The 26,204-nt window shown below is 36.3% G+C and overlaps 2 protein-coding genes across 4 annotated transcripts; both read left to right on the top strand.

Moving 5' to 3' along the window:
- The first annotated feature begins 2,785 nt into the window (after positions 1-2,785).
- On the top strand, positions 2,786-8,405 carry ilkap (integrin-linked kinase-associated serine/threonine phosphatase). 2 transcript variants are annotated; one of them, XM_067365631.1, is made up of 10 exons: positions 2,786-3,111; positions 3,563-3,673; positions 3,788-3,899; positions 4,053-4,159; positions 4,231-4,324; positions 4,410-4,497; positions 7,115-7,248; positions 7,351-7,470; positions 7,597-7,678; positions 7,986-8,405. In XM_067365631.1, exons 1-10 carry the CDS (start codon positions 3,069-3,071, stop codon positions 8,124-8,126), a joined length of 1,032 nt encoding a protein of 343 aa, XP_067221732.1. In that variant the 5' UTR covers positions 2,786-3,068; the 3' UTR covers positions 8,127-8,405. The 2 variants fall into 2 exon arrangements, with proteins under 2 accessions (XP_067221732.1, XP_067221733.1); XM_067365632.1 differs by having other exon boundaries at positions 3,087-3,111; positions 3,563-3,663.
- A 1,062-nt stretch (positions 8,406-9,467) lies between these two features.
- zgc:162872 (BAR_ACAPs and ArfGap_ACAP domain-containing protein) lies at positions 9,468-26,151 on the top strand. 2 transcript variants are annotated; one of them, XM_067365667.1, is made up of 23 exons: positions 9,468-9,906; positions 10,069-10,126; positions 13,385-13,504; positions 13,586-13,639; positions 13,747-13,805; positions 13,883-14,066; positions 15,552-15,596; positions 15,684-15,779; positions 15,866-15,940; positions 16,074-16,177; positions 16,244-16,384; positions 17,356-17,407; positions 17,516-17,616; positions 18,105-18,216; positions 19,658-19,836; positions 22,411-22,480; positions 22,698-22,789; positions 22,877-22,956; positions 24,103-24,257; positions 24,345-24,454; positions 24,631-24,741; positions 24,815-24,876; positions 25,347-26,151. In XM_067365667.1, the coding sequence occupies exons 1-23, from the start codon at positions 9,854-9,856 to the stop codon at positions 25,466-25,468; spliced, it is 2,235 nt and encodes a 744-aa protein (XP_067221768.1). In that variant the 5' UTR covers positions 9,468-9,853; the 3' UTR covers positions 25,469-26,151. The 2 variants fall into 2 exon arrangements, with proteins under 2 accessions (XP_067221768.1, XP_067221769.1); XM_067365668.1 differs by lacking the exon at positions 16,244-16,384 and having other exon boundaries at positions 9,473-9,906.
- The last annotated feature ends 53 nt before the right edge of the window (positions 26,152-26,204 follow it).

The raw sequence follows: 26,204 nt of genomic DNA, 5'->3' as shown, positions 1-26,204 counted from the left end.
AATGACTTCAAATTTAGATATTTCATGTATTGTTTTACCCTTTTGAAAAACTGTTTTTGAAGAAACAAGAAAACGTGAAAACATGAAGGTAGTCTAATATAAAAACAGTGATTTCTAGACATGGAAAAGTCATGGAAGTGAATAAAAATGGTATAACTATGGGCATGTATGCATTTTTTTCAGTTGTACCAGAAGTGAGTAAATCAGAAGAAACTGAAAAGGTTGAGTAGCACTGCTGTATATTCACATCATGTTGGAATAATTATCGACTTTCCAACTTGTTTTGTTGAACTCATAATTGCAAGTTCAAGGCATTGCAAGTTGAGTAAACTTTAGAAAAGCTCCAGCTTGTCCCAGTTGACGTCATCAAAATGATACGAGTTTAACATGTTTCTGTGTTTATTATCACCGGCATTACCTGCTGCTCTTTCTTTGTTTTTCAAGGTGTCAGTTAGTCCTGAAGGATTTTGCAGTACTGAAAACTCTTTGTGTCATGCCTGGTTAGGACCCGATATAAAGTACTATTTCAAATGCCATACAAACCCTCTAATGTCACAGTCGCCTTGACAAGAGATGAAATGTTTTCTATATTGTTTCTAAATGCTTTTTTACAAACTCTTCTGGGATAAAACATTTACTGTGTCAAAGACTAACACTGTCTTTACCCTTTAATGGTTTTGCACACTTCATGTGTGTATGTGAGAAAGTGAGAGTCTACATATTGTCTTGTTAGGAAGTGTGTGTGTGTTTGTGTGTGTGTTTTCTCTCTCCTCCAGATACAGTCTTAAAGTCAGACTCATATCATGTCATTTTGGACCCCAGGGGCATCCAGTCTCTCTGACTGTTAAATATTTATTTTATTGTTAAGTTATAACATCCATGTGACGCTGTCCATCTTTGATTTTTTTTGTTTTTATTTTTTTAATGTTTTGTTTTTTTGTATATAGGCCATTGCTAAGAATGTAAAAAACTTCGTACTGTACAGTAAAAACTGTCTGTGTTCAAACAAGGTCTGTGTAACGCTAAACCAGTGTCTTTTGTGTCATCTGTCAGTTTTTTACTAAACATGCAGAATAATAAATTACATTTAATAGTATCATTGTACTGTACATTTTATATATAAAAATAATCATTTATTATAAAGCAGACTGCACATATATTTTTATTTTATATGTATTATAATTTTTAATAGCTATATAATAGTAATTCAATACTTATAAATAATAAATTGCATTGTATAAATAATATATTGCATTGTAATACTGTTCAAATATTTTATTTATAAAAATAAATTATTTTAATTGTAATTTATTTTAAATAAAGTACACTGTATATTATCATAATGCTGCACAAATATATATATGTATGTAAAAATATGTCAAATTAGCATATTATTAGAATTTAAATTATCTAAAATCTATTTTTGGGCAAGTACATAATCAGCCAGTGTTCAAAACGATCTCCTTACCTTAGCCCAATTCACGACGGTAAGCTTGTAATAATATTTTCTAATTCGAGTGGTACTGGTGGGTTTCCGCGGGAAATTCGAGCATGCAAAATGGCGGCAGGGATTCCCCGAGAGGAAGTGCTTAGGGAAGTTCGCGAGTACATGTCTAGTGGAGTGGAACGCAGCCATGGTGATGGGCGATTTCGAAACACTGCTTCATGAAGCTTTGAAACCTTCACGAATCTTTTGTTTCAAATCAGTTGTTCGGAGCGTGTTTCACAATGCCGGAGGCACGTGATTTCAGTAAATGAGGCTTTGTTACGTCATAACTGTTTCGAAACGTTTCGAAATTTCAGTGGTTCACCGCTGGGGGACGATCTCTCTGAACCCATGAATCATGCAGATTTACTGAGATGGCCCCCAGCGGTGAACCATTGAACAAGCATCTATGGTTTTTACCTGATCTCTGATCAGTTTTATACATTTGTAGACATTTCAATTACACATTAGTAGGAATAATAGTAGTTAATAGTGTTTTATTGGCCTGTTTATCTAAGCCATCCATGGAACAAACAAAACAAGACCTGAATATTTATAAAAGAGCACATATTATACAGACACATGATATTTAATCTTATTGTACAGAACAGTGAATCATTTTGGTTCAATTGATTCAAAGCTTCGAAAACTACAGGTAACGCTAAATATACACCGTCACGCAATGCTGATGTTGTTAACATTAACAATTTGAGAACAAAGTATAACAATAATAATATTTTGCACGGTTTGATGTGATATAAGCTAAGCCAATGTTAGATTTAATCACCATTGGCAGTGCGATTGATGCTTTTTTCTCAGTTTGTCAGAACAAAAGTGTTCAGATTATATTTTCCGGTGAAAATTCTCATTTTGGTCATACTTCCAAGATTATTTATCTGTGATTCTGAAGTACATCCACGCTGATGTGGCAACCAGATCCCCTGCCGATGCACAACCCACGTAAAGATGATAATTCCTCAAATAACTGCTATTGCAAGATTCAAACAGAGATGGCGACGAAGAGACAAAACTTACGGACTGCTGCCTACTTAAAAAATTAAACAAAAAATTCTTGCGTTGGCCGGGAATCGAACCCGGGTCAACTGCTTGGAAGGCAGCTATGCTAACCACTATACCACCAACGCTTAACGATACCAAAGACACCAACAATAGTTTTTAAATAAAAATACCTGAGGTAGCCATTTCCTACATTATAAAGTATGTTTATGTTGCTTTGTTATTAAGTATAATAACAGCTAGCCACATAAATTACGATCCGTTTACTGGAATTTCCTAAATTTCATCCTCAAATTCATTCAGTTAGCATTAGCCTGTTAGCTGCTGCATTCAAACACACTCACTTTCAAACACCGCCTCTCCTATGTCTGCTGATTTGCTCTCTTGTACTCTCTAAAAACCAAACAGCAGATCTTTGTGATTATCTCTGACATATTTTTTTTCTTTTAGAGTTTATTTGCTAGTGTACGTGTGTCATTTGATCAGAGTATCGGTGTTTATTTGTGTGGTTCATCAGAAGCTAACACGCTTTTCACCTCAGACTCCTTTCACTTCTGGCTCAGAAATGGATTTATTTGGTGATCTTCCAGAACCTACAAACGACCCAGGTGGGTTAATTAACAAATATTATAATAATCAGCATTTTGTATGCATTATGGCTGTTGAAGTGAGTGATTTGAACAGGTAAAAGCTGATACAGTGCGTGTTGCACGAGCCTAGCTTCAGTATAAGCAACACACATTTCTACAAAAATAAACAATAATGTGCTCATTTATTTTTTACTTATATGTTTGTGCAGACATGTGCTCACTTGTTTTGAGAATATGTTTAGATATGAGTGCATGTAAATATGTCTGTGTCTCAAATCCTAGTGAGTGTACTTCACCAGTGAGGCATCAAAATGCTGTCTTAATAGGCAGCTCACTATCAACACACACTTTTTGAAAAATAGCCTGTGTATTAATGCAGATAGATGGCTTTTGAAGTGATTCAACACATCTGTCTCTCTCTTTAAAGTGAGATTTGGTTTAATCATGAAGTTTTGTTGAACAATTTCAGTTAAAGCCAAACAGCAGGACGAGGAACGAGGTGAGAAGAGGAAGAGAGATGTCAGCTCGGAGGAGACAGAGGTGGAAGACCAGAATCAAGAGGAAAAGAAAGTTTGTAAAGGTTTTCAGCTTTCGCACACATTGTGTTACGGACAGCGAGTGTGTTCAGGATGTGTGTGTGTACTGAGAGAGGCAAGACATGTGCTGATCTCCATCTCTTTCTGTGTCCTGGCAGATCTTCCGAAACTGATGGGTTTTGTCTCTGCGAGACGCGGCGAGAGAGAAGAGATGCAAGATGCTCACGTCCTGCTTCCAGAGCTGACCGTGACCAATCTACCCTCACAAGTGTGAGTGACTGTGCAAGTCTATCTATCTATCTATCTATCTATCTATCTATCTATCTATCTATCTATCTATCTATCTATCTATCTATCTATCTATCTATCTAGATAGCTATCTATTTATCTATCTATCTTGTGTTTGTGTGTCTGTGTGTGCAGCTCTCGGCTGGCGTACTTTGCGGTGTTTGATGGTCACGGTGGAGCTCGAGCTTCGCAATTTGCTGCTGACAATCTTCATCACACACTGGTCAGCAAATTTCCTAAAGGTAAAAGGCCCTGATCCTCATCACAATCACATTAATGAGCTGTAGTACCCATAATGCATCATGATTTGCAGGTGATGTGGAGAATTTGGAGAAGCTGGTGAGGAAGTGTCTGCTGGACACCTTCCGTCAAACTGATGAGGATTTCTTGAAGAAAGCCTCTAGCCAGTGAGTTCTGCTTCAGATCCTGATATGAAATGAATCGTCTGAGAGCAAGAAAACACTGTGTGTGTGTGTGTGTGTGTGTTCGCAGGAAGCCCGCATGGAAGGACGGCTCCACGGCCACATGCATGCTGGCGGTTGATGATGTTTTGTATGTGGCAAACCTAGGAGACAGTAGAGTAAGTCTGAACACTGAAACTGAAATTATTTCTATTCAAATTTTATGCATATAAGTTTTTTTACCATTTCTCCTGTGGATCATTAGGGGTTCGAGGCGTAGCGCTGAAACTCTACTGTAATTGTTTACATTTCCAAGAATCAGCATTCTCTTCTAAAAGTGATCAGGCAAACCAAAACGTAAGTCGTAGAGACTTGAAACTGGTTTACAAGCACCCCCGATCGGCCTGACGGGGGCGCTACAGCAGTCAAAAGTACGAAATGACCTATAACTCCAAAACGGTTCAGCATAGACTCAAGTGTCTAATGGGGCGCTCACACCAGATGCGACTTGCGCAAATAAACTATTCGCACATAGTTGGACACTTGAACATTTTGAGTTTACTCGCTTCATTTGCGCGTGAAATTCACTTCACATCAGACGCAAATTCGCGTCATGAGAGGGGCTCGCCCTCTGCTTTAAATGTGTCCTTCAGACTCTTCCATTTCTTTCTGCACACTTCCTCTGAATAAACAAAACTCGTCAGCGGGAAAGTAGTTGTAAATCACAGCGAATAAGATAAATTTACCTGCTTTAGCTAGCCTGTAATCTCAATATGTATATTTATATATATAGCTCAAATTGAGTAAAGAGCATTTTTTACAACTTACCAGATTGTCTGACCTCCTCAATCACTTTCTTCCAACCAAGATCCTTTCATTCCTGTTTCTATAAAAGTATGAAGATGTATCGTACAGCGACAATGATTTTGTCCTCCATTGTTGTTTCGGATTTCTGCCTCCGCTCGCTACGTCGTAATCACATCACTTCTAGAGCAAGCTCCTGATTGGTTAACGCGGTGCATATTTTCGCCAAAGATCAGATTTTTCAACTTGCACGATTTGTGCAAATCACGCGTTATGCGTGTCAAATGCCCAAAATGCTCAATTCGCGCTAATCGCGTCATTTGCGTCACCGGATGTCTATTTGCATCTTTGCATTGACTTAACATGTAAATCACTCACGCTTAATGCTTCATTCGCATCTGGTGTGAACGAACCATTATATCCTTGGAATCCTCAGATTCGCTTGTCTTGCGAAAATTTCAGCTATTTTGGATTCTCCGAAAAACCTAGTTTTGTGAACTAGTCCTAGGCTTTTGACCTGATTTGAACCAAACCAGTGCAGCGAGATTATCTGGAGTCTGTCAGTAATTATAAAAAAAAAATTTAAATCCCGATTCACGGTCCCTGAAGGCCGCCAAAACATTCGAAGTGAGTGGAGCCGCTTTTACTAAAATGGCTATAACTTGTGAACGGAATGAGATATTTTCACCAAACTCAGCACACCTGTGTAAGAGCTCATTCTGTGGTCGCGTGGAAAAGGATGCGGACTTGAAAATTGGCGTGCACTGTCTTCGTCCGATGTGCCATGATAGTCTATGAGGACATTGACATATCTCGAAAAACATGGCCACCATCAGCCAATGAAGTTTGAGCATCTATCAGACAAGGTTGGAGGCCGATCGGAACGAAACTTGCTGGGCCTGTTTGACTCACGGCTCTAGAGGCCTGTGAAAAATTCGAAAGAAATCAGCCACTAGATGGCGCTAACGTGTTTTACGCCCTGTAATCACATGGTGTTTCACACATACACACAATATTCATATCATTTGATAGATCATCTCATGCTGAACAACTTTGCCTCAAGAAGCACTGCTGTCAATCAAATCATTCATTAGATATTCGCAATTATGTAAAAAAAAAACTATACTTTTGCAAACTAGTTCTAGGTTTTTTCGCCCGATCGTAATCAAACCAGTGCAGGACAGTTGTCCGGACTCTCTAGTTCAATAATTATCAAAAAAACAGTTTAACTTTACACTTTGGATAGCTATAACAGGGTCATTTAGAAAAAGGGCGTGGCAAAATATACTCAAAAGCCTATAAATCCTAAACAAGAACTCAAAACTTTACGAAAATAGGTGAGCACATGCAACATATGATTCTAAACAAGCATGCAAACTTTTATGGAGATCGGAATAAAGATGGCTTTATATTTGAATGAAATTCGAAAGAAATTGGCCACCAGGGGGCGCCTTTGCATTTTTCTTGCGCGTAAAGGATTGTATATGACTTGATTTTTCGAAAACACGCTCATGACATTCGTACCACATGGTAAAAGTCCCCAATCTGAGCACCTTTGCCTCTAGGACCACCGCTGTCCATCAAATCATTAATAAATATTGGTGATTTTCAAAAACCAACTTTGGCGAAACTACTAACTGTTTGGCTTAACCTCGATAAAAAAAAAGCTTTAAAAAACATATACTTCCTTAGTAAATTGCCTGTTTTAACTGTAAATGGTATTTTCCATCTATAATTTAGGATGTTACAGACTTGCTAAATAAAACATAATACCGTTTTACACATGTGCTTAAAGGCCTTCAAAAGCTTGAACCCCGTTATTTGTTGCTTGCAGCTATATTTAGGTCATTGTTTTTGTTGGATGAAACCTTTGCTAGTGAAGTATTTTGGATGTGAAATTAACTGCTGTGCCGAGCTGAAAGTTGGTAAGGAGAACTGTGTGAAGAGTATTTGGTTTTGTGAAGAGTATTTCTCATATTGTGTGTGTATTAGGCAGTGCTGTGTCGTTTGGAGCAGGCTGAGGATTCTGGGAAGAGGAAGTGTGTGACTCTGGCTCTCAGTAAGGAGCACAACCCCACCATATATGAGGAGCGCATGAGGATTCAAAGAGCAGGCGGGACGGTCAGGTGTGTGTGTGTGTGTGTGTGTGTGTGTGTGTGTGTGTGTGTGTGTGTGTGTGGTCTTCTGGGATAGGGTCATGGTCGATGTAACCGTGTGTGTGTTTGCAGGGACGGCCGTGTGCTGGGAGTGCTGGAAGTGTCTCGTTCTATAGGTGACGGCCAGTATAAACGGTGTGGCGTGATTTCCACTCCAGACCTGCGACGCTGTCAGCTCAGTCGAAATGACAAGTGGGTTTAACACTCTCTCTCACAAGAAATTATTTTCACCATTATGTGGCTTCAAACCTACAGAACTTTCTTTCGTCAGTGAAACACAAAAGGATTTTGACGTTTTTTGTGTGTGTGTTTATTCAGATTTGTTCTCTTGGCATGTGACGGGCTTTTTAAAGTGTTTTCTGCTGATGAAGCCGTTCAGTTTGTCCTCGACGTTCTAGAGGTGTGTATTTTAATGCGCTCATCCTCGTATTTGTTATTCTTTGCTTTCTGACAGGGATAATATAGCTGACTAAAACATAAATAAACATTTTCATTACTTAAAATAAAATAAAAGCTAACTAAAATAAAGTATTAATAAAACTTAAACTTATATTATTAAAAAAAAAATGACTAAAACAACAAAATTGAAAATGGAACACATGAAAAAATAAAAACTAATTCAGAATCTAAATAAAAACTATAATAGTTTTTCTCAATGCTACTAAAATAACACTGCATTATATGTTAAAATGTTTTTATTCGTTTAGAATGAGAAGGTGGAGCAGAAGGAGGGGCAGAGCGAAGAGGCGGGGCGATTTGAGGCCGCTTGTCAGCGATTGGCCACTGAGGCAGTGAGGCGGGGCAGTGCAGACAACGTCACTGTCATTCTCGTGTCTATTGCTTTCTGAAAGCATTACACACACACACACACACACACACACACACACACACACACACACACACACACACACACACACTCTTTCATTCAGAATCTTTTCTGTTGAACACAGAGATACACATGAATGCATGAGTTTAGAGGTAGTAGATGGTGCTGAAATGAAAATGTGGTTTATTATAGAGTACTTTTTCTTTTTCTTTTTCCAAAGCAGGGCTTTTGAAAACACTGTGTCAAAAATTAGTATTTATGCTGTTTGGCAGCAAATACTAAATAATAAACTTTTATACAGTCTCACAATATCCGTGTCCTCTCTGAATTCCTGTGCATGTGCCAGTATGATCGTTTCATCATAGCGTAATGTTATTTGTTTGTATTTAAAGATACATTTTACATACAGTTGCAAGAAAAAGTATGTGAACCACTTGCAGAATCTGTGAAAATGTGCAAAATTTTTAACAAAATAAGAGAGATAATACAAAACGCATGTTATTTTTTATTTAATATTGTCCCGAGTAAGAAATTTTACATAAAAGATGTTTACATATAATCCATAACAGAAAAAAAATAGCTGAATTTATTAAAAGACTTTTGGTGCAGGTAAGGACCTTAAAGGATTAGTTTAAAATTTCCTGATAATTTACTCACCCCCATGTCATCCAAGATGTTCATGTCTTTCTTTCATCAGTCGAAAAGAAATGAAGGTTTTTGATGAAAACGTTCCAGGATTTTTCTCCTTATAGTGGACTTCAATGGCCTCCAAAAGGTTGAAGGTCAAAATTACAGTTTACAGCGATCCCAGACGAGAAATAACAGTGTTATCTAGAGAAACCATCGCTCATTTTCTATTTTTTTTTTTTTTAATTGTATACGTTTTAAGCATAAATGCTCATCTTGAGCTTGCTCTCTTCTTCTTCTCTATTCCAGCAGTGTAGATGTGTAGAGTGTATTACTGCCCTCCACAGGTCAAAAGTTTGAACTAAAATTGTCATATACAATATGCTAGTGCAAGTATATAACAATTAGTTCAAACTTTAACCTGTGGAGGGCGATGAGTGATGGTTTCTCTAGATAAGACCTTATTTCTCGTCTGGGATCGCTGTAAACTGTAATTTCGACCTTCAACCGTTTGGGCTCCATTGAAGTCCACATATGGAGAAAAATCCTGGAATGTTTTCATCAAAAACCTTTATTTCTGAAGAGAGATGACATGGGGCTGAGTAAATTATGAGGACATTTTAATTTGAACTAACTAATCCTAATCCTTTAACAGAGATTTTGTTTTGTTTTTTATTTTATTTAAATGTTATTTTACTTTTTTATAACCAATGCTCTTATTTTGAAAATGTCCTACAGGACATCCTCAACACATCATGCACGACTTCCGACACCGGAAAAGCGACTCGCATCAACATGCACAAACACCCCCGCAGCTGTCAACACAGCTCGAGACTAGATTCACTCTTCACGCACACAACTTCAGTGAAGTGCCTGAATTAATCGCGCGCGTTACTGTGATCTGAGCGCATGATCTGCGGCGCGCGTTATTTCTATCAATGGTTGTGAATGAGAGCAGGATGAGATAACGGCTCATGGAGGAGACAGTCATTCAGTCTGTGCATCAGGCCTCGAGCAGGAATCATTCGTGTCTGGATAATGTCTGTGGTTTAAAAGTCTAATAGTGCATGAAAGAGTGAGAAACGCTGAAATCATAAGGACACTGAAACCCTGAGCTGAAGCATGGACACTTTCCTGGACTTTGAGGAATGCATCAGAGACTCTCCTGCATTCAGGTATGAAGATCTCATTCATAACACACAGTATGATTCATCTAATATATGCATATAGTTCATGATGGGTACATGACATGCATCTAAAGCTAATGACATTTTCTTACCCACTATGCTCTGGGCTGGATCGTGTATCTGAGCTGTGCAGATGTGTGTGTTTTGCAGGCAGTCTCTGGATAAATGTGAGAGTGATGTTGCAGAACTGGAGAGTCGTGTGGAGAAAGTAAGATGATCCACCGTGTATATTTGGACCCCACTAAAGTCCACTTATAATGTTAGCGAATAGTTTTTGGTGCTAAAAACATTTGTATTTGTATTTTTAATTTTTTTTATATTTTATATGTATGTAACGTTGGGCGTTTCCTCCAAGGAGGCAAGGGAGGCAGTGCCTCCTCAAAAAAATAGGATGAGAAAATAATGCATATTACATATAAAACAACACAAATATTACAAATTATGACATTAAAAAAAGAGTCACGCATATTTCTTAAGGAACACTGCCCAACAGCGACACCCGCAGGTGAAGTTACAGCAGGAGTCATGCCTCCCTTTGCTCTCATAGAAAACCATCAGACCCCCGGTGTGTGGTGGGTTTTGTGGGGGGTAATTGAGAATGAATGGGGGAAAGTCACGTGAGAGGAGGCAACGTCTCCATCGCGCCATGATTGGATGTAATTGGTTGTGATTGGATATGATTGGTTTGTGCGGTAAATCCCGCCTCTTGTTGATGTGCGCGTTCCGCGCGTCAGTTTGACTGAACAAATGATGGCGTCAATGAAATTGAAAAGTAAGTGAACCGATCACCCAGTTATATATCACCGCTTTATGTCACATCAAAATCAAACTTGAAATGGACTGAAAACATGATTTTTAGTGCAATCAGCTTGGTGAAATTAAAAATACATTTTCGTGTCTGTGACAGACGGTGTTTACGGAGCATGACTGATGATCCAAAATAGCCTAACATGACTATTAAAAAGAGAAACATCAAAACACAAATAAAATATATTGTTTTAAATGTTACAGCCTTTAGTTATTATTTTGGAATGAATGTAGAACTGCTTAAAACACTAACTTGATGAGATTGACTTGGTTTTGATAAATAGAACATTTATTACAATACATTGTTAATGTAAAATTACAAAATAGAATTGTATTTGGTTTCTTTTCTGATGTAAAGTAATGTTCATTTAACAAGGAAGATGTGTCAACATTAAGAGTAATGCAGGAATTTACATTGATTCATAAATAAATAAAAAATGTGCCTCCTCATTGCGGAACAGCACTGCACGCCACTGATATATACGTTTTCGTGACACTTTCCACCCTCACTATGACTGTCATACTTCCTCCTTGTTACCTCACCATGACTGGACATCTAAATTTCTGGGGCCGTATTCACAAAACATTTTATCTTACCACTAAGAGTTCTCCTAAATAGCAGTAAAAGTTCTTAGCTAAGAGTTTTCTCTTAAAACCTATTCACAAAGCTGCTGAGACCAACTTTTACTAAGGAATCGACTGAAGTCTTAAGCTAAGAGTAAGGGCGGGGTTGACCTCGTTGCTATGGAGTAAACACACAGTGATTGGCTGATGGGGAGGAGTCAGTGATTTAATCATAGAAATATTGTAAAATGAAGTGTCATATTCCCATATTAAAATAAAGGTTTTAAAATACAAATGTTGCACTATTCAAATAAATATGTTTTAATAAAAATGTATATATTCCAAAATATACATATATTACTCTATTCAATCATTTGTAAGTGTGAACTCATGAAAACCATTGCCCCAGGTAATCAGACAATATTTATTTATTTGTTAAAGATTTATTTTTGGCGTCTCATCATAGATTCAAATCTATAAATCAAAATATATTGCATTTATAAAGAAAAGGTTGAGCACCCAAGGCTCTATCGCTATTGCCTCAATGGTGTTCACTGTTCAGTGTTTTTCGGTGGATTAGGACTGTTTGTGATTTGGTCTTAGTGACTTAGGAGTCCTCTTGACTAATCCTAACATTTCACAGATTTAGGAGCTAGTTTTAGTGCTAAAATGCTTTGTGAAATTCTCTTAGAGCAAAAATTTAGGACTCCTAAAATTAGGACTGACACGCCCATTATTTTTAAGAGTTTCTCCTAAATTGGTAAGTTAGGAGCTACTTTTAGCCTTAAGATGTTTTGTGAATACGGCCCCTGGTCACCGAACAGGCAACATTGTATATGTCGATTGTTGTGTGTTCTGAACTTCTGAACATCCACAACTTGATATCAGACAGAAGAACAAGTCGTTTTTCTGTCTTTAATTAAAGGTGCAGTAAGTGATTTCTGAGAAACACTGTTGAAAGTGGATCAGACTGAGCACCACCACACACTTGACACCAATCAGCAGTAAGGGGGTGTGTCCACTCATGATGGGGGAGGAGAGAGAGTGAGCCAATCAGCAGTAGGGGGTGTGTCCACTCATGATGGGGGAGGAGACAGAGTGAGCCAATCAACAGTAGGGGGCGTGTCCACTCATGATGGGGGAGGAGATAGAGTGAGCAAATCAACAGGAGGGGGTGTGTCCACTCATGATGGAGGAGAGAGAGTGAGCCAATCAGCATTAGGGGGTGTGTCCACTCATGATGGGGGAGGAGAGAGAGTGAGCCAATCAGCAGTAGGGGGTGTGTCCACTCTTGATGGAGGAGGAGAGAGTGAGCCAATCAGCAGTAGGGGGCGTGTCCACTCTTGATGGGGGAGGAGAGAGATTGAGCCAATCAGCAGTAGGGGGTGTGTCAACTCATGATGCATGTCTACTCATGATGGGGGAGGAGAGAGAGTGAGCCAGTCAGCTGTAGGGGGCGTGTCCACTTTTGATTGAGGAGGAGAGAGTGAGCCAATCAGCAGTAGGGGGCGTGTCCACTCTTGATGGAGGAGGAGAGTGAGCCAATCAGCTGAAGGGGGTGTGTCCACTCATAATGGTGGAGAGTGAGCCAATCAGCAGTAGGTGGTGTGTCTACTCATGATGAGGGAGGAAAGAGAGTGAGCCAATCGGCATTAGGGGGCGTGCCCACACATGATGGGGGAGGAGAGCCAATCAGCAGTAGGGGGTGTGTCAACTCATGATGCATGTCCACTCATAATGGGGGAGGAGAGAGAGTGAGCCAATCAGCAGTAGGGGGCGTGTCCACTCTTGATGGGGGAGGAGAGAGAGTAAGCCAATCAGCAGTAGGGGGCGTGTCCTATCATGAGCGAAGAGGAGTAGAGAATGAGCCAACAGTCAATCACTCCATTTTGGGGTGAAAGGCGGATCCTTTTGTGTCGGAACGTGTTTGTTTTGGTGATTTTTTTAATATCAACAGCATTTCTCAGAAATCGCTTACTTCACTTTTAAATGTTATTTTTGAACTGGGGAGGAATTTTTGACTTCTCATTTCAAAAGTTAATGTAAAATAATTGTTTCATGACATTAGCTTGATGGCCCTCCTCTCTCTCTGTAGGTGATGAAGTTGTGTAGTCAGATGGTGAGTGCGGGTCAGAACTACACCTCTTGCAATCAGCTCTTCCTGTCCGGACTGGCCGAGTTTACGGCCTATCATAAGAACGACAGTGTTATTGTGGTAAGTACAGGTGTCTGATGGGTCGCGACCTTTGGCCACACCTCTCATCATGCTGACCTCTCATTGCTTGTGTTTCTGTAGAATTGCCTGCGTCAGTTCAACCAAGGCCTACAAGAAATGATCCAGTTTCAGACGGTGAGTGTGTGTCTTTTGTTTTTATTAAACAAAATCTGATTGGACGAGCCACTTTCTAGACAATCCCTTTGCATATTTGTTCATCATAAATGTTTGTTTTCTTGCAGATGCTGTTTGATCAGACTCAGAGAGCCATTACCCAACAGCTCACAAACCTGCTTTCACAGTACGTCACATCACACACACACACACTCGCTCACACACGTTCACAGTACTGAAGCGTGATGGTTTGTTCTGTGACAGGTTTGTGCCGCAGATCCGCGACACTCGGCGTGAGTTCGTACGGATCGGAGACGATCTAGATGCCGCCGTAGTGAAAAACGCTCAGGTCAGCCGACACAAGCCCGTCGACGCTGAAAGAGCGACTCACCTGCTGCTCGCCACCCGGAAATGCTACCAACACTTCGCCCTGGACTACTGCCTGCAGGTGATTTAAGCAGCTCGTATTCTAGATTTTTACAGCATTTAGTTTTTCTAGTGAAGTCCACATATAATGTTAGTCAAGAGAAACTATTTTATTTTTGTTTTTCATGAGCTGTAGAATTAATCAGGCTGTTGTTGCAACTGTAAGACTTAAATGATCCTGGTTATGTTCATATTTTTATTTTTATATTTTAGTTTGTTCTTATATTTTATTACATGTGTGTTTTATATTATATTTTAGTTTATAGTTTTATATTATATTTTTAGCTTGTTTTTATATTACATTTTACTACATGCATGTTTTATATTATATCATAGGTTAAATGTTTATATTACATTTAAATTTATATTTTAATATATTTTATTAGGCATGCTTCATATTTTTAGTTTATGTTTTTGTATTATATTATAGTTTATAATGTAATATTTAATTATATTATAGGCATGTTTTAAATTATATTTTACTGTGTTTTTATTTTATATTTTTTATTACGTGCTTGTTTTAAATTATATTTTAGCTTATATTTTTATATTATATTTATTATAGCCATGTTTCATATACTTTAGTTTATATTTTTATATTTTATTTTATTATTGGCATGTTTTAAATTATATTTTAGTTAGTTTTTATATTATATTATAGTTTATATTTGTATAGTATTTTGTTTTATATTATATTTCATTATAGGCATGTTTCATATTATAATATAGTTTGTATTTTTATTTTATATTTTATTATAAACATGTTTAAATTTTTATATTACATTTTAGTTTATATTTCAATATATTTTATTAGGCATGTTTTATATTATTTTTCTTATGCATGTTTTATATTATATTAGTTTATATTTTTATATTTTAAATTTTAAATTAAAATTTTTTAAATAAAAAACTTTTAAATTAATTTATATTTTAATATTATATTTTAGTTTATATTTTAATATTATATTTTATTATTGGCATGTTTTATATTATATTTTATTATTGGCATGTTTTATATTATATTTTAGTTTGTTTTACTTTATATTGTTGTACTGTTGTCTTTTGTATTTTAAGCAGCTCATATTCTACATTTTCACGGCATTTAGTTTTTGTCTAAAGTCCACATATAATGTTAGTCAAACAAAACCATTTTAATTTCACTTTTAATGATCATTTTCTGAGCTGTAGAACTAAACAGGCTGTACCTTTAAGACTTAAATGACCCTGTTATGTTTGGCAAAGTGTGAAAATTCACTAAATACTGAATTATATGTAAATGTGGGCGGTCTTATGATAACGAGCTCATGAATATGATAATCTTGATGATTTCTGATCGAGTCATTTTTGTTTTAGTTTCAGCAAGTGTTCTGGGTGACTTCTGAGGGAGTTTAGTTTAGTCAGTATTCAGTTAGACCGGGAAGATTCATTCATAAATCCGTAAGATCTTACCTTCATCCTGTGGAAATACAGAATGAGATTTATTGTTTTTCTTTCATTTTTATTGCAGTTAAATAATTTCAAGGTCCAACAGAAGCTGGATATCCTGAATTCGGTGAGCTCTAATCAGAAAACTGGGTTTGTAAATACTATGACATCTTGATCAAATGAATGTAAACTCACTAAAATCTTTCTTTCTCAGGTCTTCTCGTATTTTCACGCTCAGTACACGTTTTTCCACCAGGGATTCGACCTGCTGAGAGATCTCGAGCCGACCATGAAGACGATGGCCTCACAGGTCACACTCAAACACACACATCACACATGATTGCTTGTTATGTTTCATGGATATTGAAGTTTAATAAGAGTAATATTTGTGCGCAGCTCTCTCAGCTGTCAACTGACTGCGCTGCCAAGAGGAAAGACCTGGAAAACACACACCTGCTCGTTCAGCAGAGGGTGAGATATTAGTGCTCGTTAGAGATGATCTCATAAAACAATATAGGATCTTATAGCTAGTGTACTCCTAAAAGTAGTCAAAAACCCTCTGTGAGTTTTGGAGGTTGATATTTTGATCATGTGTGTTTGGCAGGATGCGTCCGGAGAGGCGGTGATTGTGTGTAATCCGTCTGATGAAGGAACGATTCAAGGCTACCTGTTCAAACGCTCGCGCAAGAAGAACAAGACGTGGAAGAGGTGAGAGACCCAGATAATATTATAGTTTTCATTTTTATATTTTACATTTGCATTTTAATTTTAAAGCCCCCGGGAACACCCAACAAAGGGGGCGAGGCCATGTTGGACTGCTTTAGAGAAGAGGAAAAGTTGTTGTTTTACACTGGACTGCTTCACAAACGAGGGTCAATTCAACGCTGGATTTGCACAAAAGATTTACGTTTCAATGTAATAATGATACTAACACTAATAGACTTAAAATAATAATAATAAATTATTAAAACTATATTTTTAAGGAACAATCTCAGTTTTTCTTCTGTTTTAATTTTAACAGTAAAGCTCTGTTGTGCAGCACTTAGTTTGATTAAAAAAAATGTTTAATTTCATGATTAAAAGATCCGTTCATTTGATTGCCAGAAAAATTTAAATATGCAACAGAATTTCTGAAAAAATAAAAAAAAATTCATAAAAAGAATTCAATTAATTAGACATTCTTTTTGATTATTAAAATTTAATTTAACCATTAAAGTCAAGTCCAAGTCAAGTCGGAATCCAGAAAAATAAAAACGGAAAAAACGGAATTTGGAAAAAAATAAAACGGAATTTGGACAAATTAAAACAAAACCATTTTAATTTCATTTTTAATGATCATTTTCTGAGCTGTAGAACTAAACAGGCTGTACCTTTAAGACTTAAATGACCCTGTTATGTTTGGCAAAGTGTGAAAATTCACTAAATACTGAATTATATGTAAATGTGGGCGGTCTTATGATAACGAGCTCATGAATATGATAATCTTGATGATTTCTGATCGAGTCATTTTTGTTTTAGTTTCAGCAAGTGTTCTGGGTGACTTCTGAGGGAGTTTAGTTTAGTCAGTATTCAGTTAGACCGGAAAGATTCATTCATAAATCCGTAAGATCTTACCTTCATCCTGTGGAAATACAGAGTGAGATTTGTTGTTTTTCTTTAATTTTTATTTGGAATTTGGAAAAAAATAAAACGGAATTTGGGAAAAAATAAAACAGATTTCTACATAACAGGTCTTCTTTTAAAAAATATCTATGTAGTTTTGTTAATTTTTGTATCTATTTTAGTTTCAGTTATTTTAGTGCATGGTTTTAGTGAACTATAATAACCCTAGAGAGACGCTGAAAAAATGTTAATGATCTGTTTGTGTAATTGTTTCCATCTCGCAGGTGCTGGTTTTTCACTGAAAATAATCAGTTAATCTACTCAAAATCACACAAGGTAAACCATCATCCACATCCACGTCTCGCACCGACTGATCATGTTAACGTGTTTCACACAGTGTGTGTGTGTGTGTGTGTGTGTGTGTGTGTGTGTGTGTGTGTTTAGGAGCAGCCTGTTGTTCTGTTCGATGATCTGCGTCTGTGCGCTGTGAAATCTCTGGATGTGGTCGACCGCCGTTTCTGTTTTGAGCTGCTGTCAGTGCAGAAGTAAGACACACATATCGCCCAAATATCATCCTTATATTGTAATCATTACGAGCACAAGTTGTAATTGCTGTCTAACACGTTCGTTGTCTGCTTAACTGAATACATGACATAAACAAACCACACAACATACATTATAGCTGTTTATTACTGTCATATGAACATTACTTTAAAAGCTTCTCTGAAACAATATGTATTGTGAATAATAAACTGAACTGAACTATCAGTCAGCCGTGCTTCTGAATAATTGCCTGCTTCAGATTCAATATTTATTCTGTGCTTAATGACATTTTATGCACTTATTGTGGCTGTAAAATCTGTAAAATGTAATAAAGTGAGCTAACAGGACGCTGAAAGCATTATTACACGTTATGCAATCTTTATTATAAAGCAGGTAGCTGCAGTCCAATCTTCTGCTTATCCAGAGACGTTATCATTTTAATTAAAAGGTGATTGTGTGTAATTGTGCGTCTTTGTGTGTGCATGCACAGGTGTTGTGTGTTACAGGCTGATTCTGAGGAGCTGAAGTTGGCGTGGATTAACGCTGTTCAGGGCTGTATAGACATGGCGTACCGCGATCAAGTAATGGATCAAAACACTCAGGTACAAACACACACATTTGCTTTAGACTAGTGGAAAGAAAACATCCAAAATGCACGTGTATGTTTTTATTGCACTTTATCTATTTGCGTCTGTAAATTTCAATTTCAATACACATCTTTAAAAAGTTTTTTCTCCACTTCAGCAGCACTTACATACACCAAAACTTACAGTTTTATTCCTATCTATATACTGAAGGTTTTTACTGAGGGATTTGTTCATATAACATTCGCCTGATAAATATTCAACAAAAACATGGTGAAAATATATTTTTTCTTCTGCCTGTTGAAAACTTTGACTACAATCTATAGTAGAAAATAAATAATACCAAAATAATTAACTAATACTATTAAAATGTTTTATTAGAAATAAAGCTGAAGTAAAATAAAAATAAATATCAGATAAAAAACTTAAACTAAACAAAAATTAGAAATGTTGCCTTGGCAACCAACTGAAATCAGCTTAAGTTGAAGCACTAAAATTGCTAACTGGAAAAACTAAAACTGAAATAAAAATCAATTAAAACTAAATAAAAATATATTTTTTTTAAAAGCGCATGACTATTACTAAAAATCTATCTCAAACATCTAAAATCTATTCTCTGATGTTTTTACAGAGGGTTTATATAATTTTATTCCTAAAACATTGTGAAAATGATTTTCTGGCTTTTGAAAAATATTAATACAAATTAAATATATACAAATAATACAAAAATAATGATTAAAATGAAACAATTTTTTATTTTATTTTATGGAGTGATAAATATATCCAAAATCCCCTCTGTAAAAACTTTTAATTCTAATATACAAAACGAACAAAATGAAAAAAAAAATTGAATTAAAAGAATTTTGAATTTGGCTTTATCCAATGATCAGATTTCTGTTCTGGAAATGTATGTACATTAGTGCATATTTATTAACAAATGCATAATTTGCACAGTTAAATAACATTTCAGAAAACTTGTAATACGACACAATTGTCTTAATGTACTGTGATGAATAAACTGGGGAAGTATGATGAGATATTACATTATTCATGTGTATGTGTCTTGTTTTAATAAAAAGTTGCATCACTTTGTTGAATGTCATAAATCCCTCTTACCGTCTCCCAGAAACATCACAATGTTTTTGGCCACATTAGTGTTGAGTGTCCTGCCCAGAGCCGAACGCAGCGTGTTCTGAGCCGAACTCCTCCAGAACTCCGGGTTCTCCTTTTCAGCTGAGAGAAGGACATACAAACGTTACACAGTTTTGTGCAAGACATAAACATAAAAACACAACTACCAAAAACTTTCTCTCTCATACACTTGGAAGCATTTTGAGGTCTGGAAAACTAATTCTAAAATACATCTGGAAATATTCGATGAAGTTTCAGTTCAGTTTCACAAACAAAATGGGCATGTATTGGTCAAAAGGTGTGTCATTTGCATATTGTGTGTGTCTAGGTGAAGGAGAGCTCCGCCCTTGTGCTCGTTCCAGACCCGCCCTCTCACCCCCCCGCTCTGGGCGTGGCTCTCCGTGGCAACGGTAACCAGCGTTGCTGTGACTGCGGGGAAGCGGAGCCTCGCTGGGCCAGCGTGAACCTCGGCATCACCATGTGCATCGAGTGCTCGGGCATCCACAGGTGAGTCATGGTGAATAGTCGACAAGAAGAGGCTCAGTCGACCAATATTGTAATAGTCGGTTAGTCGCAGAAATGAAAAACTCCAGTCCGTGAGGAACGGATCGTTAATGGTGGGTCCTTGTGGTAATTACAGTATGTCAGGAGCGAATCCAAAGGTTTGCCTATCATCCATCGACCTAAAATATGGCTTATCATTTGAAACATGTGGCCACTCATTCTAACATTAACATGGATAAATGTGCGCTTTTATTATTCAAGTGTTTGTGCGGAGTGTGGAAGCTGAAGTATAGCGTGCTCACTTTTTTCCTGATAACAGCGGAAACAACTTAAGATGCTCCATCACTTTTGGCCATACAGATAAGAGTAATACATCACTCGAAAGGGTCTTTGCATACTGAGTTTACTAAAAAATAAATACGACCTCACATTGTGTCAATCACATGCTTACGAAACTTTCATCTGTCATAAAAAAATTCAGATCGGATCAATTTTCTGCGTTTTTCACATCGGTAGCAAGCATTTTGAGATGCATTTTGACAATTCAGAGCCAAACCGTACAGGGAGTGCAGAATTATTAGGCAAATGAGTATTTTGACCGCATCATCCTCGTTATGCATGTTGTCTTACTCCAAGCTGTATAGGCTGGAAAGCCTACTACCATTTAAGCATATTAGGTGATGTGCATCTCTGTAATGAGAAGGGGTGTGGTCTAATGACATCAACACCCTATATCAGGTGTGCATAATTATTAGGCAACTTCCTTTCCTTTGGCAAAATGGGTCAAAAGAAGGACTTGACAGGCTCAGAAAAGTCAAAAATAGTGAGATATATTGCAGAGGGATGCAGCAGTCTTAAAATAGCCAAGCTTCTGAAGCGTGATCATCGAACAATCAAGCGTTTCATTCAAAATAGTCAACAGGGTCGCAAGAAGCGTGTGGAAAAACCAAGGCGCAAAATAACTGCCCGTGAACTGAGAAAAGTCAAGCGTGCAGCTGCCAAGATGCCACTTGCCACCAGTTTGGCCATATTTCCGAGCTGCAACATCACTGGAGTGCCCAAAAGCACAAGGTGTGCAATACTCAGAGACATGGCCAAGGTAAGAAAGGCAGAAAGTCGACTTTCTGAACAAGACACACAAGCTGAAACATCAAGACTGGGCCAAGAAATATCTCAAGACTGATTTTTTTAAGGTTTTATGGACTGATGAAATGAGAGTGAGTCTTGATGGGCCAGATGGATGGGCCCGTGGCTGGATTGGTAAAGGGCAGAGAGCTCCAGTCCGACTCAGACGCCAGCAAGGTGGAGGTGGAGTACTGGTTTGGGCTGGTATCATCAAAGATGAGCTTGTGGGGCCTTTTCGGGTTGAGGATGGAGTCAAGCTCAACTCCCAGTCCTACTGCCAGTTTCTGGAAGACACCTTCTTCAAGCAGTGGTACAGGAAGAAGTCTGCATCCTTCAAGAAAAACATGATTTTCATGCAGGACAATGCTCCATCACACGCGTCCAAGTACTCCACAGCGTGGCTGGCAAGAAAGGGTATAAAAGAAGAAAATCTAATGATATGGCCTCCTTGTTCACCTGATCTGAACCCCATTGAGAACCTGTGGTCCATCATCAAATGTGCGATTTACAAGGAGGGAAAACAGTACACCTCTCTGAACAGTGTCTGGGAGGCTGTGGTTGCTGCTGCACGCAATGTTGATGGTGAACAGATCAAAACACTGACAGAATCCATGGATGGCAGGCTTTTGAGTGTCCTTGCAAAGAAAGGTGGCTATATTGGTCACTGATTTGTTTTTGTTTGGTTTTTGAAATGTTTTAGAAATGTATATTTGTGAATGTTGAGATGTTATATTGGTTTCACTGGTAAAAATAAATAATTGAAATGGGTATAAATTTGTTTTTTGTTAAGTTCCCTAATAATTATGCACAGTAATAGTCACCTGCACACACAGATATCCCCCTAAAATAGCTAAAACTAAAAACTACTTCCAAAAATATTCAGCTTTGATATTGAGTTTTTTGTGTTCATTGAGAACATGGTTGTTGTTCAATAATAAAATTAATCCTCAAAAATACAACTTGCCTAATAATTCTTCACTCCCTGTAGAATGACGTCTAACAAGTTGATCCACTTCGTCTCTAATGTTTTTGCTACGGATTAATGAATACGTGTCGGACTCTGTGTGCAAGGTCTCTGTCTGTGAGGAATTTTTAGGATGACGAATACGAAAAAAAGCATACGAAAATTTGTGACTCAGTGTGCAAAGACCTACTTTTGTTTATGTGCACTCACAATAACAAGAACATGTTGTGCTTTTGTAAAATAATAAAAACAAAATGCCTCTGTGAACTTCGTTCTGGAGCGCGTCACAAAAATGAACAGAAACTCAGTGTAGATATAAGAAATATGTCTATAGAAAGCTTGAAATGTCTACTTTTAAAATAAATACTCTCAGCTTATGTAATCCGTATGAAAGGTGCATTTCTATACTGCGGAGATGACTGGTCAGCATCATCAACTTCATCTTCATTTATTTGTTTTAATATAAGGTTTTTGATTTGTGTTGACAGGAGTCTTGGCGTTCATCTGTCTAAGGTTCGATCACTCACTCTTGATTCCTGGGAGCCAGAGCAATTAAAGGTCCGTCATTCGGTTCATTTTTATAAACATAATCTCATTCATAAATTCAACAATTAAAAAACGACAAATATTACCAAATAACATTCATTTTATAATTATAACTGAAGTCTTAATATTTGAATTTCTTGTCTCTGATTGTAATTCATCTGAGCTCTGTCAGTTATGTTCACTTCTCTTTTGCCATTGGTTGATCTTTGTGTTTAACTCCGCCCCACAGCTGCTATGTGTTCTGGGTAATGAAGTCATTAATGGCATTTATGAGCGTAACCCAGCAGATGGACTACAGAAGCCCAGCTCAGGCAGTCCACGGTACGACTCTCACACACCACAAACAGGAAGTGTCTGTTTCACGTGTGCTTTGAGTGTATGAGTGATCATCTTCATTGGCTCTCTCAGGCAGGATAAAGAACAGTGGATCCGGTTCAAGTATGTGGAGAAAAGATTTGTGACGCGTGATCCTGATGGACCTGGTGCTGGTGAGTGTGTGTGTGCGGTTTATCTTTTATAAATATTATTTTAAATATCATACACCTTATGTACTTTTGATAAAATAATTATATTGTAATTAAAATAATATAATTGTTTTTTAATTCAAAATTATTATTATTATAATTAAAATAATTAAATTATTTTAATATACTTTAATAATATTTTATAATCAAAATAAATAATTTTCATTTTCATTTGTTAAAAAATAATTAAATAGTATAATTATTTTAATTTATTTCATTTTAAATTATTTTAATTAATGTTTTATTTTATAACTAAAATAAATAGATAATTGTAATATAATTATTTTAATTATTAATTTAAATAATATTTTATAATTTAAGTATTTTATTAAAAATATTATAATTAAAACAATAGAATTATTTTAATTTTAAATGATTTAATATGTTGTAATGGTTTATAAAATTATTATAATCAATTATTTTAACATTATTTTAATTCATTATTATTAATATTTCTTAATTATAAAATATTTAATTAAATTATTTAAAATATTCATTTTTTAAAATTATTTAAAATGTAAGTAATATACTTTTTAATATTTTATAATTAAAAAAATATATTTTCATTTTAATTTTTATTAAATAATAATTAATCAGTAAAATTGTTTTTATTTAAAAAATAATTTTTATTAGTGTTATTTTAGAATGAACAAAAAAATTAGATAATTGAAATTTGTAATTAACAATTATTTTAATTAAATTGTGTAATTATTTTAAATAATAATATTTTATAATTAAAATACAATTATTTAATTTAAATGCAATTATTTTAATTAATTAAAATATTATAAAGAAATAATATTATTTTATTTTTTAAATTATTTAAATTATTTAATTATTTTATATAATTAAAATAATATTTTATAATCAATTATTTTATTATTAATTAAAATATTTTTAATTATACATTTTTCAATTAAATTATTTACATTATTACATTTATTTAATAAAATTAATTATTTTAATTCTTTTTTTATTATTATTAATAAAATTATTTAAGATTTAAATAATATAATTAAAATAGTTATTTTATAATTAAAAGAATGTATTAATTAGCAGTAGAATGATAATTAGCACACAGACGTGAATGTTTGTGTGCTGTCCCCGTAGAATCATCAAAGCTGCGGTCCGGAGAGAAGCTATATCAGGCGTCGCTGAACGGGGATCTCGTTGCCATGGCGACGGCGCTGGCTGAGGGTGCGGAGGTGAACTGGAGTGATCCTGAGCGGGAGGGACGGACGGCTCTGATTGGTTCAGCCGTCGGGGTGAGTGACAGCGGCCTCCGAGAGTCCAAACGCTGTTAAATGTGTGTGATTCTGATCTTCAGCGATGTGTGTGTGTGTCTCTAACAGGGCTCTCTGCTGGCGTGTGAGTTTCTGCTACAGAACGGCGCTAATGTGAATCACAGAGATCAGCACGGACAGGGCGCTCTGCACGCCGCCGCCACCTACGGACACACGGGGTAACAAACATCATGCTTCAAAAGTGCCTAATATAGCATCTTTAAAGCCATTTTTAACTAGGGCCGTCAGTATATTTTTAATCGCGGTTATTTCCACCCTTTTGTGCGATCAATCGCATACTTGTCATGAAATTTTTCACTGTTGTATAATAATGATCTGTGATTGGTCACTTCAGGCAGGTGTGTCTGCTGCTCAAGAGAGGAGCCAATCAGTATGCAGCTGATGAAAAGGGTAACGACCCGCTCAGTATCGCCATAGAAACCGCCCATGCTGACATCGTCACTTTGTGAGTAATCAGTGTGTGTGTGTGCGTGTGTGTGTGTTAGAAATCATACTAATGTAATGTGTGTGTGTTTCAGGTTGAGAATGGCCCGAATGAATGAGGAAATGAGGGATTCAGAGGGATTCTTCGGATCTGTTGGTAAGATTAGATATTATTATTATTATTTATTATTTATTTGACCCATAATACAGTAAAATTTGTAAAATATTTTGCAATTTAAAATAACTGTTTTCTATGTGAATATCTGTTAAAATGTAATTTATTCCTGTGATCAAAGCTGAATTATCAGCTTTATTACTCCAGTCTTCAGTGTCACATGATCCTTCAGAAATCATTCTAATATGATGATTTGATGCTCAAGAAATATTTATGATTATTATCAATGTTGAAAACAGTTCATATTTATGTGGAAACGTCATACATTCAGGATTCTTTGATGAATATAAAGTTCAAAAGTACAACATTTATTTGACATAGTCACTTTATTGTCACTTTTGATCAATTTAATGTGTCCTTGATTAATAAAAGTAAATAAAATAAATAAAATTATTCCCAAATTTTAACCAACAACAAATAAATACTCTTCTCTTCTCTTGGCTTTTCCTCAGGAGATGACGAAACATTCCAGGATATTTTCCGCGATTTCAGTAACATGGCGTCACATGACCCAGAGAAGCTCTCTCGCCGTCAGTTCGTCCGCAGCTCTGAGGACGACGAGGAGAAAAGCTAGAGCTTTCAGGTCACGGGAGGTCAGAGGTCACGCTGCTGCACTGTGGAACAAGGGAACAAAAAGGAAAGGAGGGAAATTTTAATGTTACAGCTATTTAAAAAACTAAAACTCTCTTGGAGAGAGTGTGGATCTAATGTCGGAGTGTGTGAGCATTAATGTGACGTGTGTTTCCGGTCCGACTCATTTCATCCACACATACATGAACTGACTCGGTTTTAGGCTGTTGGTTTTACTAAAGGCTTTTGACACGTATGTTTAACTCTTTTATATTGTGCTGCAGTTGTGTTACACTGAACTTTGAAGGATATTCACACCTGAAGTCAACATGAAACCAAAAGTGACCTTACTTTCCAAATGCATGTTCCTGGTCTTATGACAGTTCATCAGAACTGAATAACTTGGTCTTCCTCTAACACATATTTCATTTCGGCTTTATTTACGACACTTTTCATCATCCAAACAATCACACCGTGTCCTGGTAACACTTTACAATAAGCTTTTTCTTGTTGAATATCCTGATTAAGAGAGTCAGACGGGTTGGGAATGCTGTTTCATGTTGACTGTAAATGCACACTGAATAAATATAAATAAATAAACAGTTAATATAATGTGATACACAATATAATAATATCAATGTTGATGTCTTAAACGTTTGTGTCTTATTCTAACTAATAAAAAAACTATTTAACTATGAAATGTTCTGTCTGTTTGTGGCATAAATACACGAGTCCCATGA

The sequence above is a fragment of the Chanodichthys erythropterus genome, chromosome 17 (genome assembly GCF_024489055.1).
Source record: "Chanodichthys erythropterus isolate Z2021 chromosome 17, ASM2448905v1, whole genome shotgun sequence".
NCBI lineage: Eukaryota > Metazoa > Chordata > Actinopteri > Cypriniformes > Xenocyprididae > Chanodichthys > Chanodichthys erythropterus.
The sequence above is the reverse complement of the archived record's forward strand: the minus strand, read 5'-3'. Positions and strand labels throughout refer to the sequence as shown.